This window comes from Procambarus clarkii, chromosome 94, assembly GCF_040958095.1.
Source record: "Procambarus clarkii isolate CNS0578487 chromosome 94, FALCON_Pclarkii_2.0, whole genome shotgun sequence".
NCBI lineage: Eukaryota > Metazoa > Arthropoda > Malacostraca > Decapoda > Cambaridae > Procambarus > Procambarus clarkii.
The window spans coordinates 10,823,873-10,843,091 of NC_091243.1; the positions used below are offsets into that span (position 1 = coordinate 10,823,873).

Consider the following 19,219-nt stretch of genomic DNA (forward strand, 5'->3'; position numbering starts at 1 on the left):
TAGTGTTAACTCATAAATTAGAACGTTGCATTGAAAAAAGTATCAATGCTTCGGACAGCTGCATTGTGTGCATAGATGTTTCGCACAGCTGCACTATGTACATAAGTGTTTCGCACAGATGCAGTGTACATAGATGTTTCGGGCAGCTGCATTGTGTACATAGGTGTTTCGGACAGCTGCATTGTGTGCATAGGTGTTTCGGACAGCTGCACTGTGTACATAGATGTTTCGGACAACTGCACTGTGTACATAGATGTTTCGGACAGCTGCAATGTATACATACAAGCTTCGTACAGTTGTTAGGTGTGTACATACATGCTCCTGTTATCCTTAATATCTAGGTGTGTGTGTGTGGTCAAGCCTTTGTTGAACACTTACTGTCAATGGTTTAAGAATACTAGACAGACGGTTGTAAGACATTGACTATGCACAGTGAATCAGTTGCCCAATGGCCTCTGAATAGTAATGACGGCAACAATGATTTAAATAATCGATGTTGATTATTTGGTTTCTCATTAATACATTACGTTAATGTGATTTCTTTGTGTTTTTTAAATTAAATCTGGAAGCTGCGTGATCTAATAATATAACTTTAGTTACTATCACGTTTAACGTGATTTGATAGGCCAGTTATAATATCTAGTTTCCTATGCGTGAAACGTGTACTAAATTCAACATGATACTTACATATTTATTTGTCTTTCATGTTTAAAGAGTAAATACAGAACATATGAAGTTATGGGTTACTAGGCTTGGAGTTGCCAATGCAGTGATATTACTTCATTTCTTGAGAACGTCTCCTTATCGCTGGTTAAGCAGTGATATTTCAAACCCATTCTCAAAAATAACAGAACCTTTAGCTACTATGGATGGGATGTATAGAAAAGGTTCATGTTTTGTACGATTAAAATTCAAAAGGCCATAACAAAAATTGCAAGCATACATGTAACCCTAATCTTTCTGGGTATATATATATATCCATGTGACACCATTAACATCCGGAGACATCTCCCGTCACGCAGGGTGCAGTCACACCTCCACAGATCTCCAGTATCATCTATTGATACTGGTAATGGCTCAAAAGGGCCACCACTTACAGGCTATTCATGCCCGTGCCACCTTTTGGGTGGCTTAATCTTCATCTTCATCATTAACATCAATTCATGTATAATCTGGTGCTGCTCACGTACAGAACAAAAAGATTGAATGGAACTACAGAAGAACTATTTGTATTTTCTCCATCCACCGGTTTCACGATCAAAAAGTCGCCAACTTAGAAAATGTAGTGTTGTCACCGCGCGCTCAACCACAAAGTAATCATAAGTTTGATTCATGAAGGTTTGGTAACAAGTCTGTGACGCGTCATGCGATGCTTGTCTAGTGAAAGTTGGCATTACTAGTGAAGACCTAGCCGGACTGTCACGCCAGGTAACGTCTTGGCTCAAGACGCGTTAGTACACACACTGTATTATGTACACTATTGGACGCGTTAGTACACACTGTATTGTGTACACTAGTGGACGCGTTAGTACACACACACTATTGTGTACACCAGTGGTCGCGTTAGTACACACAATGTATTGTGTACACCAGTGGTCGCCTCAGTACACACGCTATAGTGTACACACCTCGAACGAAAAATGACTTTTGGAGAAACCCTCTTCCAATTAAACCATAGAGAGAGACTAGGTCGGGAGTCGGCAGAACATTAGACAACCTACGATATAAAGGCAGGGTCCAAAAACTAACGGCTCGATCCTGCAAAAACAAATATGTAAATACACACGCGCACACACATACACAGGAATGGTGTATGGAGAGTTTCAATCATCTGTATTAGAAATACGCATGTTTGACAACTGTATCGCTAATAAAGTTCTAAACCGTTTATGGCACTAATAAAGTTCTTAACTCTATAACACTAATAAAGTTCTTAAAGATAATACAGTTATAGTTTAATCGACAAAATACGCAAACGAACATCTAATTAGGCATTAATTCAAACGAACACACTGGGCTAGGCTGGAATAGGAAAGATGACGGCAGACTTGTATAAACGTTGCAGAACATACGTTTCGAAAGAGCACAATTTCAGCGTGACAGCCACTTTTACTCTCTGGTCTGCGGGAAGCGCAACACAGTGATAACACCGTCACAAATGGCCGTCAATCATTTATGCCACTGCTCCACATTCATGCTCTCGCAAGATATACGACCGTATTCATAAAACCACTATGGCAACACCAACTGGATTTTATATATTTTTATATATATAAAAAATAAGAAAATTTTGATATTGAATATAACAGTAAAATAAATGTTTCACGGAGATCGCCCACAACAGTAACAACAATTCGGGAAATAAATCAGAAAAAATTATCAAATGTATATATTTTATATTTACATATATCTCAGAAACATCAAACTACCAACAAGAAAATCATGGAATGTCTTCTCAGAATACAATAATTGGCCTAAGGAACATAGTTTTAAATGGGATAATTGTTTTCAAGTACCATGTCTCAAAACCAAGGAACATTGCTTAGGAACGAAGGAACATTGTCTCATGAGCAATAAATGTTATTTTAACTGAAATACACTCGAAAGCAAGGACCTATAGTCTCGGCTGATAGGAACCTAGTCTTGGAAACTAGTAACTAAAGACACGACAGCCCAAGAGTGTAACAATTATATGCTGTGCTTACTATATTAACCTGCAATGTTAAATGGGATTCTTGTAATGTTATTTGTCTATGTGTACTCACTGAATTTGTGCACCCCTTGAGGGACTTGAAGTAGAGGGGGGTAGAAATAGCCTAAGCTACTCTATCCCTTTGAGATGTATTTCTTTCTTATCTCAATAAACATACTTGAACTTGACACGACAGCTTGAAATGGTGTTTCGGCAGTTAGAAATGTGGTCTCTTCAGCTAGAAACCGATGAGACCACATTCTCATAATGTGATCACATTCTTAATAATGCTGCTAATTGTCTCCTAATTTAATATGAAATTTTAGCTTTCTTTTTTTAACAACTTGATTCGTGGCCGTATTTTTGATAGACACACACAGGTTCTTTTTCCACAAACATCAATCAGTTCATTCTTCTGTATGGTTTTTATATTCGTTAAATACGAAAATGACTGCTCTCATAAGTACGACGTTGAGAATTGTAGCAATATATTTATGCGTTCTGGGAGATAAAAGGAAACTCTGCTTTCACTGATATTCAAAACACATCTGACAGATCATTAAATTTAGTTTTTAGGATTAAAACCTGTTAAAATCTAGTAAGCTCAAATTTCCGTTACGGCTTGATGAGCTCATGAAAATGTATTAGTTATTATCTGGACTATTGTTACTTTACCTATTTTAACTACAAGGTGTTGAACATCACCAAACTGATATTATATCTTACTTGTGTAAAGGAGGAAATGTATATGTTTATCTCTCAGAATGTTTGGTAATATGTTTATTGTTTGTGATGTGTGTATATGTATGTATTAACACGATGTACTGAACGGGGTGAGAATAGCTTGAGCTACCTCATCCCTTTGTGTGTATTTTACCTCAATAAACTCATTTCAATTTCAATTTCAAATTTCAATATTATATCGCCGTTCTCATCCCCCAACAGATGGCGCGACGGGCGGGTCTGAGTCGTCCGGTCTGCTTCATCTCTGGCGTCTTGCTGCTGACTTTCTTACAATTTTTCGTCAAGGTCTGTATCTTCCAGGTCTCCTCGTATCCGGAAGGAACTAGACAAGAATCAAAATTCTCGAGTTATCAAGAAACTGTTTCAAATAAGAATGGCAGAGCACTCAAATCTGAGAAATCTTCAGAGTTTGCCTCAAGGTACACAACGGCAATAGAAAGATTTCCAAAAATGAACTGTTCGCTTGTTCATGACTCAAAGGAACTTAAAGAGAATGTCAGCGTCATTACTCAAGAAAGTGATGCACTTATGAAGGCCCTATATAGTTCAAATAGGACACGCGTTCGAATAACTAGAAGTATCAACATATCAGACAAGCGAGAGTTTACCGCATGTTTCCTGCAGCTAAATGTTAATTATTGCACTTGTAGCCGGACTGTGACGACCCGCCAAGCCCACACCTGCCCAAGTAAATCCGTTACTGTTGATGAACTCCTACAGGAGATCAAATCCTCCCTTGGGGAGTCTAGCTGTGGAGACTCCGCCACTCTGAGAGGAGGAGGACAGAAAGTAAGGCTCCTTTAAACTGTGTATAAATTGCTGCGCTTGCAGGTACATTATTCGCTTTGCAATGAAGATATTATTTAATCAAATTTAATGGCTTGCACATTGAAAGCACTGATCACTGAATATTTATGCATTCCACAAACTAATTTAACGTAAATATAATTTCTCTTATCTCCTCGTCAGCTTAAGCTTTAGATAATATTGTGCAATGTATACCATACAACATGTACGAAGCAATTAGCATGCAATGAAAGCCTAAAATATATATATGAAAACAAAATCAAATGATTCTCATACAGGTAGTGAGCTTTTCAGTGTACGGTCAATTTCCCAGCGAGTACTACGAGGGGTTGAAGAAGCTGTTACCAGTGGTAGGCGAGATGTACCCCGGGTGGACCGTCCGGGTGTACCTAGACCTCAGTACTGGAACCCTGCAGGACTGGGCCTGCTCCCTGGCCTGCCATCACCCCCATCTTGACCTATGTAACGTCAGACAACTACCAGGTGAGGTCTGGTAAACCTAGGTCTTTACCTAGATCTTTCATGAATCTAAATTTACCTAATTTATATCCCCCTCTTATTCTGTCTCTCCTCTTTCTTTCTCCTCTCTCATCCTGTACCTATGTTATAAACCCGAGTAAGGCTCGTGGTGTAGACTCCCCATTCTCAGTATTACGCACACCTGGCCTCAAGTAAATTACATCTTCAATCAATTAGTCTAGGGATATGGAAAGTCTATGGAAACAGAACCACCAGTTTACTGGATGGCAAGCACTAGTAACACAAATATTAACATATGTACAGTTACATGAACCATGGTAATCTTGGTACTTCAAACTACACCTATAGGTGCTACTAAGGTAAACAGGTCAAGCTTAAGGTACACGAAACTCAACAACTTTTGTACACTAGGTTTAGACTAGATGCTGTTAAGTTAAACTAGTTACGAGATTTGTTTTTATAAGACATAGTAACATTGATACACTAATCTGCAGTTAATGTGGTCTACGGTAACGAGATTAAATTGAATCATTGTGAACTTTATCCAAACTTTAAAGTCCCTAAGGACTATCATATCAAAGTCTCTCTGGATTCCACAGCGTTAAAGTATCTAGTACTGGGCAAAGTCACTAGACCTTAACAAACCTAGTCATTGGGACTCAAAAACGAAATCTCCGAGGACTGGCAAAGTCAGTAATCACTGAAAAAATTAGAGTACCAAATGATTTGGCAAGCGTCAAAGTCCCCCACATGGACATATATAAAGTCACATTGGGGGTAGAAATAGCCTAAGCTACTCTATCCCTTTGAGATGTATTTTTTTCTTGTCTCAATAAACATACTTGAAGTAACTTGAAATCACAAAATGTACTTGAAATTAATGTAAAACACTGATAATATAATGATACCATATCCACAATAAATCTATATTCTTACTTACTCTGCATACTATGAAAATATATAACTTGTCTTTAGAGCTCAACAATAATGTCCTGCCTCAGTCGAATTCCTCAGACTTGTGAGGAGAGACACCGGGCAGCCCCAGAGATAACATTAGGTTATTACCAACTGTGGCTGAACTTACTATCCTCTCATGGTATACTTAATATAACTAATAACACATGTTACTATACGGGAATAAATGCAGGTTCGTGTAAGGAGTTAACAATTGAAAAACAATTAAACTATCGATACACCTTGTTTTAACCAACCACCTGGTTGGCTGCCCTGAAATATAACGCATCCAGACATTGACTAGAGCTGGCCAGCACACAGACAGGCAGTTAAAAAATAAAAGTCGTAATTGAAAATGAAAATAGGTGCAGAGAGTCAGAATTCGGCTCAAAAATTAACTAGTTTAACTCGCGCCAGACATGTAAACAAAACCTTGACATATTGTATAGTCCGACTTTCATATGGACATGTATTACATACACCGATATAATGACAAGATATATTTGTCACTTATTACAAGAACAGTTTAAACTTAAACTTAATGACATTATATTTATTAATGCCAATAATTATAGGATTTTATTTATGAAGTTAGGACACAGTGTATATTAATAATATACTGGTCCATAGCAACCTCTTCATTCCATTTCCTCTATCGTTCTGTCCACCGATTGATTGATTGATTGATGAAGATTAAGCCACCCAAGAGGTGGCACGGGCATGAGTAGCTCGTAAGTGGTAGAATTTTTGGAGTGAATGTGATCTTTGGTCGTGAATCTGACCATCCTTGCTCCATTCGCCTCGCCTATTTGCCTCCCTCCCTCCCTCCCTCCCTCTCTCATTCAGTACCTCCATAATTCACACTGCATTCTCACTTCCAGTGTTGGGTGACGTGAGCGGGTCGACGGGGCGGGTGTGGAGGTTCGCGGTGATGGCTGACGCTCTGGTGGACCGCTACGTAATCCGGGACACCGACTCTCCCATCCTACAGCGGGAGGTGGACGCCGTGAACCAGTGGCTGTCCTCAGGCACGGTACGTCCTCGCAGAACATGCACTTTCCCCACTTTTCTTGGCCAGTGGACCAAGGCCGGTGGACCAAGTCTCAGTGGTGGACCAAGTCTCAGTAGTGGACCAAGGCCGGTGGACCAAGTAGATCTCGCACAGTCTGGTGGACGTTTTGTGCTGCCCATAAGCATAGGTTTCAGATCTGAACAAATTGTTTTTTATACTGGTGCTTTCAGGTCGTTAGTAGTCAGTAATTTCTCTCCTATCAAACCTGAGTGTTTGGAACAATATAGTCTTGACAGCAGAGATGGGGATACCTAGGTCTAATTCAACTTCATCTTTGTTACACGTTTATTTAGCTGCAATGTCTGTCTCATTATGATGGGTTATATTTATGTGTGATGGTGTCAATACAATGGAGATTCGAAACCCTTTACTCTGTGCAGCGATTAGGTCATATATAATTGCTCGTAGGAAGTTCTTGCTGTCGATCTTCCAGAAGTTTACAATTGCTTGAAGAGCAGACTTTGAATCACAAAATATTATTCAACTAAAAAAATCCAAATTAGCCAAAACAAAATTCCAAATCAGCCAACAAAACATATCCAAATCTGCAAACAAACAAATTTCAAATCCGCCAACAAAAAAATCGAAATCCGCCAATTGATTGGCGAACACCAATTAATAATATACCGTATTGTTTTTTTTTTTTTGCTCTTATTATTGTTTAATTTTCTCAGAGCGTATAATTCAAGTGTTCATGTCCTCCTCCACACCCACCACAATACTTTTTCACATTCTTGGGGAAATGTCTCGAGCCGCTGCTCGAGCCCTAGTTATCTAACCCATAACAGTGAAGCGAAGTATATCGTTCAAATAAATAAATATGTTCATGATATATATATTAAATTGAGAGTAACTTATCATGAATTACAACATACACATTAAACTATAGAACTAGCTTATCAAGACTGTAACTTACTTCGCTAATAGAATTTGGGGAATCAGTTCCTGAGTGAGCCCCGGTAACCTTATCCACTACCCCCCACGGGATGGGCATGGGATGAATAAATGAACCAAAACATGGATCATGTTGTTGGTATTAAGAGCAGCGACGAGACTAAGCCGTATTACAGTGTCCTCTCCCAGTTACTATGTGATGCGTGACTGTCTTCCTTCCACAGTGTTATCACGTGATGCGTGACAACCTCTTCCATTCAGTGCCCATGTTGGCGGGGATGTGGGGCGGGTGCAACAGTTGGCACCAGGAGGCGGCGCGCGCCGTGCGAACTCGCGCCCTCTGCCAGGGCCTGGGCCCCTTCGACGACCAGGAGATACTTAAAGTATATATATACTTCCTCTCGCTCGTTCATCACTCACCTTGGGGTGATCACTTCATCACATACTCACTCTGTATAGTTATTATAGTAATTATGTTAAATCATATAAAGTAGCAAATTATTGTTTTAGGTGAGAGAATAAGTTTTTGCTAAAACTAAGCTAACAAAAAAACTTTAATATATATAAATATATATATATATATATATATCTGAAAACTCCTATATATATTTATTCTTCGCATATATATATGTATATATATAATAATTTTTTCCATGTGTTCTCTTCCCCTGTTGTACACCAGTTGTACTTGTGGCCTGTCGCTCGTCTCAATGCCACTGTACACGACTCCTATACTTGCAAGAGGTTCGGGAAATCTTTGCCTTTTCCATCAGAGAGAGTCAACTTCACTTTTGTGGGACAGAGATCTTACCGCAACAGATACCGCAGAGAGAGGACCTACATCGCCTGTCCTATCAATTGTCGTCCCAAGAAGCACAAAAACTGGTTTTACTGCTGACACAATTACTTGGGAAAATACTCGCACAATCATCTACACTGCAGAACTATAATATAGCAATTTAGGTTATATTTAGCTTTGAAGTAGTAGTGGCATTAAGAGCAATCACAGTGCCATGGCCAGAGAAAATACACACACTATATGCTCACACGCTACAGAAAAATAAAGAGATACTTCCTCTTTTTAAAATATGGGTTAAATCTGCAATGTCTGATGTTAAATACTGGTAACGTTAAGACAGGTTTACACTAAACACACAATGTGGTAACTAGATGTAAGAGCCGTGGTTGATGCATGGTACAATAGCGTCGTGGAAATTGAAATTGAAATAAAAGTTCCGGTGACGGCAGACCAATCACAGTTGGTGGAACTGTGGCTGGTAAGAGGTGATGTTACTGCTGGCTATGTTGTGAGATTGACGGAAGAGTTAAGGGGGTAGAAATACCCTAAGCTATTCTGTCCCTTTGAGATGTATTTCTTTCTTGTCTCAATAAACATACTTGAACTTGACGGAAGAGTTAGATCAGAGGTGGTGGTGCTTCTGGCTGAGTTGTGTTCAGACTGCCTAGAATGAAAAAAACTTACTGCAATGCCGTAGTGCTTGAATTTAGATTAAGGAAAACCCAATATATGACAAGTGTATTAAAACCAAATTTTGGAACGCAACCTACATCCTTTCGCAAGGTGCTGTAAACATTGTTTATATAAATCAAAGTTTATGTAAACAATTTCAGAGTCCCCCAAGTTCAAGTTCAGAGTCAGAGTATTTGGGATTTTGTGGAATCCCAAACAAGGGGTTCCAGGAAATTTAAGTAACTGCAACATAATTTCCAATGTACGAAATCACTAGAAAAGCACCACTGTAGCCAAAATGTATTTCTTGCCTTATGTATGATGAAACATGAGCAGCACCTCGTCCAGGATTATAGGAACAACGACACTTGTTCCAACCCCCAATTTTCGGGAGATACAAGTCTGACTACAGGTATTCTAATTCTTGATTGTATTCATTTTGAGAATAATGATAAACAGACTGCAAACGATAGACAGTGAAATTTGAGGCCCGTGTTCAGTGACCTGAATGAAAAGTACAAAGATTTTTATTTTTATTTTATTTATATATATATATTTATTTCTGTGTACCAGGTCAGAAACTGATGATAGACAAATCACTTGTGCTTTTCAAAGGACTTGTTAATTTCAAGCAGTACATCCTGCTTGATACCTGCTTGGTATGGGCAAACATCCCTAAAGATGCAAAACATTTGGACTCAAATTTTTTGTTCCGTGTAATTTTGAATGGTCATAAACTTTATACAGTACTTCAGTGTGGCACTGACGTAAGCATTACCAAGGACGAACTCACGGTTTTTCAGGCAGTGTGATAAAAACGCTGATGACACCCACTGGACCAAGTGCTATATAGTCGTAATGGCATGGCGCTTTCTCCTGATAGTTCCCTTCACTTCCACTGCTAGACAATTCCACATTTTATACACAGACAATTATTATACCAGTTCCTTGCTAACTAGATTCCTGCTTGAACATAAAACTGTTTTGTATGACACAGTAAAGTTGCAAAGGAGAAAAATGAGTGTTTGGCCAATTTCAATAGGTGAATGTCAGATAAGACAAACCGTCAAAATATTAGCAGTGCATCGGAAAGACAGGTGCCCATCAGAGGGTTGTCATATAAAATAGGTGCGCTGTGCAGGAATTAATTACAGGGTATTCATGCCCGTGCCACCTCTTGGGTGGCTTAATCTTCATCAATCAATCAATCAGGGATTAACCACTAAGGGGAGGACGATGACAACATCCGCGAGGGGGTTGAGTGACCATATCAACCAGGATAGGATAACCTTGGGCTTTGAGGATGTATTTAATATCCTCGTGGCAGTCCTTAGTTTCTTGTTCCCCATCGCAACATGGGGTGGGAGAATGATTGTACCGATACTGGCATTTAATTAGACACTTTTAGAGATCCAAACCCATGGTCTCACCAAAGTGAGAGCAGCTAAGAGGTGATCTCCTTAGAAGGGGCCTCAAAAAATATGGGCACCAGTCTGGATGGGTTTAAAACATAACACGAGCATCCAGTGTCACCATGGTATGTGTGTATTTGCAAATCAAGGCAGGTAAGGTCTTCGTGGAAGATATCAAAATATTTAGGCCACATAGCAGGGCCAAACAGATTACGGTACATAGCACCATAGGAGCTGGCGGCTGAGCGGACAGCGGTCTCCATGCACAGTAAAAACATGGGTGGTGAACCCACAAGGATATACTTCACTCATGCATTGTCACAGGAGACAGGAGCAGAAGCCACTGACACCTGTCTGAGGGTAGTGCACAAGAGCTCCCCCTCACCACATCAAGGTAGCACCCTAGAGGAGAGAGTATTAACATAAATTATGCCTTAAAATGATATCTACATTTTTAACTGTTTTTGTTAAATAAAACAAATTTAAAATTAAATATTTATTTTCTTTGTATTTCATTATTTTGTACTGTTATGAATAAATAATAAAATACACTGTCAATCAACTTCCATTCTTTAGTTGTACATGTTGTAAAATATCAAACTAATACATGTACAAAAGAAAGTTATTCAGTAAAGTGCTGTTGAACTGTGGGATGTTCACTATATTTTTACATAATTTTTCTTCGCCAATACCGTTTTTCCACATTCATGAGATGTGATTGCATCAGATCAGGAAGAAGAGAATGACTTTAAAAAACAGCTTATCCATGCCATACACTGAATCATGCAGAATCAGCAGTCACACAAACAACACTATTTTATTGATTGATTTATTCATATACAAGAAGATACAATGGCTTATTTAAGTATTTATGTTGGTAATTGGTAAGCACATTCTTGCAAAGCAACTGGCATGCATACCATTTCAGGCATGTCCTTAGCTAACAAATAAGCATAATAATAGGTACATTTTGTTTTATTTATTTATTTATTTATGCATATACAAGAATGTACATAAGGAATGTGAGGATACAAATATGGTAATTACAGTCTTGTAACATTGTAACAATTTGAATTCACATAATAAATACATCAGTATAAAGAAAATAATATTATACTGATGAAGTTGCATTTCTACATTATAATATACTGGGCAAGTGAGTAGAACAAGATACTGTGAGATTTAATAGCCCAAGGTAAAGTACTGTACTATCAAGATGAAATTTGGCATTTCTTAGTTCAACTTCTGAATAAAGTATAGGTTGGACAATTCCATACACTGGCATGTTTTCATAGATTTAGCCTGACTAAGAATATCGGATACTTATTTCAGGTATTATGCTTATGGAGTTCTATTGTAGCAATTAAGAAAGTTTCAAAACAGGATTAGCATTTAGGAAGTGTAAGTAGGACAAGAGAATACACCGTATGTGGATTAACTGAATGTTTAGCATAGTTAAGTATTTAAAAAGAGGGGCTGGGTGTTGTCTGAAGACACACATGTTATACTTCTCATAGCTTAATTTTTTTCGTGAGTGATGATGGATTTGAGGTAGTTTGCAATAGCTGAACTCCATTCACCTAAGTTAGATAGGTATACTGTAGTATGAGAAGGGAACATAGTAGATGACTGAGAAAACACTTTAGAGAGAGTTTTTGATGACCAGAGGAAGACCTCAATGTTTTTTTTCAATGTAGACCAATATTTTTTAACAAAAGCATACATATTCTTTTATACAAAATCATCCATTTCTTCTTTTATAAATACACACTCTTCTTTTACAAGTACTTCATTTTTACAAGAGATTTTATTACAAAAAAGTAAGTTATCCTCCTCTTTTAAAAGACCATATTTTTGTACACATGCATCATCACTAGATAACATATAATTCTCTTCTTTTACAATTGTATCTTTTTCTTCCTTTACAAATGCACAATTATCCATTACAAAACCTTTTCTCTCTGCATTAACTTCATTAAGAATACCTTCACAATTTTCACTCTTCTTACCCTGATACACATTTCTAATAAAAACATTCTCTCTTGCTACCTTATCAGAGGTATTATTATACAGCCATTCATGTTTAACATGGATGTCATTCTTGGAAGCATAAAGATTGTTTAATGTGTGGTTTTCTGGAATAGCATTACACTTATGTTCTAAACTGCTATAACATTCAAATGGGTTTTCTTTGTTTATAAACTTGCTTTTAATACTGCTGACTGCACGCATCTTATCTGGTACAGTATTTATGAAATAATTAATACTACGAGAATTGAAACCGATTTTTCGAATAACGTTTGAATTAACTTGCTTTTTTCTGGATATACTAGGATGTCTCTGGACAAATTTTTTGAACCATGCTACATCTACTAAACCATCAAAATCCCACAGAGGATTTGGAATAATTGCATTGTATTTAAAAGCAAACTCATACACTAATTTCCGAGTCTCCTTGGTTGTCATTTCATCAAAAAAAACATCTGCTTCCTTGATGCATTTCACTAACTCAACTTCCTGCTTATCAGAAAAGACACATGCATGATCTTTGATAAGAAACTGATGAACAGGTACACCAGACTTCGGTGTAGGGTGGTGCTTTCCAAGTTCTTTACTTTCAGCTACAGACGTGTGTGCTTTCCCATAATCTCTCTTTCCTACTCTTCCCATCACTGCACTGGTATCTGTATCTCTCCCATGTTTTTGTGTTGTAGCAAGATCCTGTGGAAAGATGCATGTAAAGAAGCAACACCACTACATATATGCAAGTTTTAAATGTATTGCAGAATGAGGAATTAATGATTACTTTGCCTATGAAAAAATTACAAAATGGATGACAAAGGACTAGCTTCCTCTGTATTTCATAAAGGACAAAAATACAAAACATTTATTATGTACAAAACTTGATACAATATATTCTGACTAGTTTTGCATTCCAAAATTTTAGATGCTCAATATAACCAAACTTTACTAAAACTTTACCTAACGTCCTTCCATACACAGCAAAAACTCAGAAATTGATTAAATTCTTGTAGATTAACAGACATTTGGGCAATTTCCTTTCACCTGATGCCCCCATACTCATACTGGGTCGGCAGTTTCTCCTCACAATTACCTTACCTTCTTTCACCTGATGCCTCTGGGTACCTAGTTACTGCTAGAGAACAGTTAGGCAACTTGTGGGTTGTATCCTGGGGAAAGTAAGTACAGTATTTGGTCTTAGGAGACCTCCATAAGCCTAACAGGCTTCATGTCCACTAACAATGGGAACCATGTCCCAACCAAGAAATATGGCCGGAGCAACCATGGACATCTTCAAGAGAAAACTAGATAATTTTCTCCAAGGAGTGCCGGACCAACCGGGCTGTGGTGGATATGTGGAAGTGCCGGACCAACCGGGCTGTGGTGGATATGTGGGCCTGCAGGCCACTCCAAGCAACAGCCTAGTGGACCAAACTCTCACAAGTCAAGCCTGGCCTCGGGCCGGGCTTGGGGAGCAGAAGAACTCCCAGAACCCCATCAAGCAGGTATGTATAAACATATACAAAGCTGTACTTTTACAATTAGTACAATATTATACTTTTAATATGATCTAAAAACAGGTTAACATAATAATTAAATGGTACTAGGAAAGACAAGGAATGACATGTTAGGTGACAAATTTTTAAGAGAAAGTTGATATGCAACATATGTGCAGGCAGAATGAAATATTGTTAAGGCCATGAGTAAGAAAATAAGAGCTAGTAAAGAAGTTTGTTAACAGATTGTAATGGAATAATTAATTACTTTTCTAAGTGCCTGGCACATGGTAGGTGTAAGGTGGCTACCATGATTTCTTATGAACTGTGTGATGTATAAAGTGAGAATGAAAGAATATTTTCTAGAGTTGACTAGAAAATAAAACTGGTGTGACAGATACCGAGAAGCTACAGTAAGTGTGATGTGTGATTTTCAGGGTAATGCAAGAATGTACCCTAAAAATCATAATGGACATGCAGGATTTCACAGATAATAAATATGAAAAATCTATTAATCACAGATCTCGTGGACAATGATAAAGCTTTGGCCGCAGAAACAATTTGGCAAATATCACAATAGGTACAGTATCTACAGGCTTGGTTTTGTTTTACTGTACAAACTAAAGCATGTCACATTCTATTACAAGGTTTCCAAAAATTTATGAAGATTAAAAGTAATTTGTATTTCACTGAAAAACAGAGAAAAGTAGCTTAAGTGGCTGAGGACTGGCGACTTATCCTACAGGAAGAAGTCGGGAGATCAGAATATTACTTTTTGATACTGTATTTCATACTGACCTCAGGCAAATCTGAAGGCGAGTCAAACACTGAAGGCACAGCACCCTCTCGTAGGCGTACAGTTTGCCTTGAACGATCAAGGTCCGATTCAGCAAAGTGGTTACTACACAAAATGCTGTGCCGGTTTGGTATGAAGTCTTTCTTCATTCCATGAAGCCATTTTTTCAAAAGGAGAGGGTTTGACATTGGAAACCTGGAGGGAAAATTTAGGTACTAATATTGATTTGATTTAAAAAAATGAAAATATCAGAACAAAAAATACCTAGAATAAATTACATTTTTTTTTTACCCTTGGTAGTAAATATAACTTTTTAACTGCTTATTCCTCCAAAGTACAGTACAGTATAGGAAACTGGTATTATTCCCCCCCACAAACTTTACTTTAATCTTTTCCTTAGGTTAGGAAGTTCTCTTGAAGGTACTGTTCTTGAAGGCTGCCAACTCCCTATCTAGAACCATGACAATTTTACAGCTTTGAGTGGAATCATAACCATTTTTTATGCTTTGGAGGAATAAACAATTAGAAAATAATACTTACTACCCAGGGATAAAGAAAATTTGTTTACACATTCTCCAGTGAATTCCTATCACTAAATTACTTCACAAGGTCAGTATTGACACTTTCCCTGAGGCACTGCAGTGTGTCATCCTGCCTGACACTGCATGATCCTTTCCACTGAACACAAGGGGATCATACCTCATGGAACAGTAGAATGAGCTAGCTTGGAAAATGGAGCAGATCATCAAGTGGTATAAGGAGTACCACCTTTTACTTTCATATGTTAGTGCTTCCCAAAGTGATCAATGCTAATTAGACTAAATGCTAACTAAATTGTGTAAACTGTCAAATGCAAAGGGTTTGGTGAAATATTATATTACATTTTTTCAATTTTGCCACGAGGGGCGAGTTTATTGGGCAGCGCCACTCATCCTGTGAGTGGACATACAGCCATAGCAGCATGTACAAGACTACCCAATAAAGGACGAAAACCCGCGGGATTGTTCATCCTGTCACTTGAAGTAAATATTAGATGTACATAAAACTGTCATCCACACTTCCATGGAAATAAACATTCCATTTCCCTGGGCTCTAATATCCTCCTTCGAGACTCGAGACTCCTAGAGCCAAGGTGAATGGAATTAGATGTACATGTTACATGGTCAATAAGTTTAACACTATTGATTCTGGCATGTAACTGGTTGGATGACTGCACAGACAGCCTTGTCCATGGCTAGTGGGACCTTGATAAGCCAAACATTCAACAGAGGCTTGAGGGTTTGAAAACATTAATATACAGCCGTGCATATGTCTGCATGCAAGTGGCACGTCGAACCCAGTAGGTCTTCTTCATACTCTAGGTTTTTCTACATGCTGCTTTAGTGATATGTTGACTCACAGGATGAATGACTGCCCAATAAACTAAACAAAAACTAAAAAAAAAATGGCAATCAATTAGTAACGTTAAAACAAAATTGTTTGTACAGCATATAAACTTGCATTTGAACACAATAACTCACCTATGAAATGATATGCCAGCTCCTCTGCTCCTTCTTATGCCGCAGTTATAAGCAGCACAGGTGGCAGGCATTATGGTGTCTCCACTTTCAACAGTATCTGCTTGCTGCAACATGAGTGCAGTGCATCAGTGTGTGTCTAATTCTCTCTGTCCTTCATTGTGTGCAAATGCTACATAACACCTCTGGGGACTTTGCTCGGATATTTTCCACATGAAATTTTGAATATCTCCCTAACATACCCCACCATAGGGAACCAGTCTGGATTATCCTGTTGGTAGAGTTCTTGCCTATAAAAATAAAGTACCCTGTACAAAAGTTCTTTAATCTAATAACTAAACCAGTCATTCTGAACAGAAGGTGATAACACCCCCAAGGGTGTATCCTTCAAATAATTCTGGGTCGTACATTAGATTAACATATGGATTTCAATGTCAACTGAAAGGAAACAACTTATGTCTTTGATTCTGATGCTGGTTAAATGAGAAAAATTAACAAAAATTACTCTAATGTACATTTACAAATTATTAGAATTAGACTATCACCATCTCTTGCAGAACCCCTAATTACCTTGGGTTCCACGGAGCAGTGGTTGAGAAACACTGAACTAAACATAAGTAGAAAACAATATTTGTACATTCTTTTTAATTATTTACTGTGTATCATGTAACCATGTAATGTACAAGACACTTTCTTTGTTTAAAGAATATACTGTACAGTATGTCCAATTACTTTATGTTTTCATATACAGAGGGGGCCTCGTAGTCTGGTGGAAGGGGGCCTCGTAGCCTGGTGGATAGCGCGCAGGACTCATAATTCTGTGGCGCGGGTTCGATTCCCGCACGAGGCAGAAACAAATGGGCAAAGTTTCTTTCACCCTGAATGCCCCTGTTACCTAGCAGTAAATAGGTACCTGGGAGTTAGTCAGCTGTCACGGGCTGCTTCCTGGGGATGGAGGCCTGGTCGAGGACCGGGCCGCGGGGACACTAAAAAAGCCCCGAAATCATCTCAAGATAACAGTACAGTATATTCTCCAGTACATTAATTTTATATTTTTTAATAAGCTCAGACACAAAGCTAAACTGCAGTAGCAAAATATATAAACAAATAAATCAATACTTCCAATATGACCGAGTTCCTCGTTAATAACATCACGTGCTTGTGGATAGTGTAAGCAACTTACGAATAATCACTAGAGCCTAAACTCGCTTAAGAAAAGATATGCCAACATTATAATGAGCTACATTATAATGGTGCTAAATGTAGAACATAGAAAAACATATTTTTACTCTGAAAAAGTATCATTTCATAATGAAATTAGAAAAAAATAAGCTGCTGGTGACGCCAAAGCAAGTCGAAGGTCCAAGCGACAATGTTGTGGAGCGACTTAGTCAAGATATATTGTTGTGTACAGGTTATATTAACTTAGGTTTGGATAGGTAAGGATTTGTTAGGTTATGTTTGGGTAGGTTAGTTAGGTTAGGTAGGTACAGGAGGCTGATATGCCAGCAAATACTCTTTAGGCAACAATGTGTCTTGGATAAGTCGCTCCACAACATTGTCGCTTGGATCGTCGAGTTGCTTTGGCGTCATCAGCAGCTTATTTTCGTCTAATTTCGTTGTGAAATGATACTTTTTTAGAGTAAAAATATGTTTTTCCATGTTCCACATTCACCACCAACATTATAATGAGTAAATATATCATATTTATTCATTACTAATGTAATGCCAGGAAGCTTTGGGTGGCTTTGAGTAGCTGTGGGTAATTAGACGGACCCGCTATTTACTGCCAGCTGAACAAGGGCACTTGAAATTGAAATTGAAATAAGTTTATTGAGGTAAAATGCACACAAAGGGATGAGGTAGCTCAAGCTATTCTCACCCCGTTCAGTACATCGTGTTAAAACATACATATACACACATCACAAACAATAAACATATTACCAAACATTCTGAGAGATAAACATCTACATTTCCACCTAAGGCATTTGGTAATAGGAAACGCGCCCAACCATTTCTGTCCCGCCCGGGATTTTTTATTCAGTCGACAACGAACCCGGGACATCTCTACACTGTGGCTGGACTCAGTCATATCTATAGTTTCCCACTCCTGTCCACTGTCCTACACACACACACACACACACACGTGTATCCAACCACGCTGCCTCGTGACTTAGGGCAGCTTGTTAATGTTGAGCAACAAGTCCCCCCTTGTTTCAAAAGCTCTATCTAGCCCCATTCGATTTCTTAGTTTAGTTTTCACAGATGTTTTACTCGCGAAAATACTCACTCAAGCAGGGCTTTGCTGAATGGTAAGCTGTGTATTTTAATGACAAACTCTGCGAGGTCAGTCTTCGGAGCTCCAACACGTGTGACTGTTATTGTTTTGGTCCAAAATGACGATCCGATTCACGAAGCAGTTACGGAAGTACTTACGAACGTGTACATCTTTCCTTAATCTCTGACGGCTTTGGTTACATTTATTAAACAGCTTACAAACATGAAAACTTCGCAAATAACTGTTGTTATTGTTATAAACAGCCTCCTGGTGCTTTGGAGCTCATTAACTGTTTAATAATTGTAAACTAAGTCGCCAAAGATTGAGAAAAGATGTACAGGTTCGTAAGTGCTTGCGTAATTTCTTCGTGAATCTGGCTCAAGATGTTAATGTAGATGCAAGTCACATCGTACACGAGACAATTCGCCAACGGATTTTTTTTTAAACCTACCTAATTTAACCTAGTTCAACCCAATACATACGTTACCTTGAGGTTACCTTGAGGTGCTTCCGGGGCTTAGCGTCCCCGCGGCCCGGTCGTCGACCAGGTCTCCTGGTTGCTGGACTGATCAACCAGGCTGTTG

General features: G+C 38.4%; 2 protein-coding genes across 2 annotated transcripts in view; one reads left to right on the forward strand and one right to left on the reverse strand.

Moving 5' to 3' along the window:
- The window catches only part of LOC123747354 (uncharacterized), an 11,727-nt gene extending 708 nt beyond the window's left edge, over nt 1-11,019 (forward strand). Inside the window, exons 2-6 of the mRNA XM_045729513.2 lie at nt 3,638-4,225; nt 4,522-4,726; nt 6,559-6,710; nt 7,868-8,026; nt 8,326-11,019. Of these exons, the coding sequence (XP_045585469.2) occupies nt 3,638-4,225; nt 4,522-4,726; nt 6,559-6,710; nt 7,868-8,026; nt 8,326-8,541 (1,320 nt within the window). The 3' untranslated portion in view covers nt 8,542-11,019. The remainder of the gene's footprint in view (nt 1-3,637; nt 4,226-4,521; nt 4,727-6,558; nt 6,711-7,867; nt 8,027-8,325) is intronic.
- Nucleotides 11,020-11,545: 526 nt separating this feature from the next.
- On the reverse strand, nt 11,546-18,975 carry LOC123747355 (uncharacterized). Its single transcript, XM_045729514.2, has 4 exons — nt 18,648-18,975; nt 16,361-16,464; nt 14,843-15,035; nt 11,546-13,247 (listed from the first exon to the last, which is right to left on the reverse strand). Exons 2-4 carry the CDS (start codon nt 16,429-16,431, stop codon nt 12,258-12,260), a joined length of 1,254 nt encoding a protein of 417 aa, XP_045585470.2. The 5' UTR covers nt 16,432-16,464; nt 18,648-18,975; the 3' UTR covers nt 11,546-12,257.
- Nucleotides 18,976-19,219: the final 244 nt, after the last annotated feature.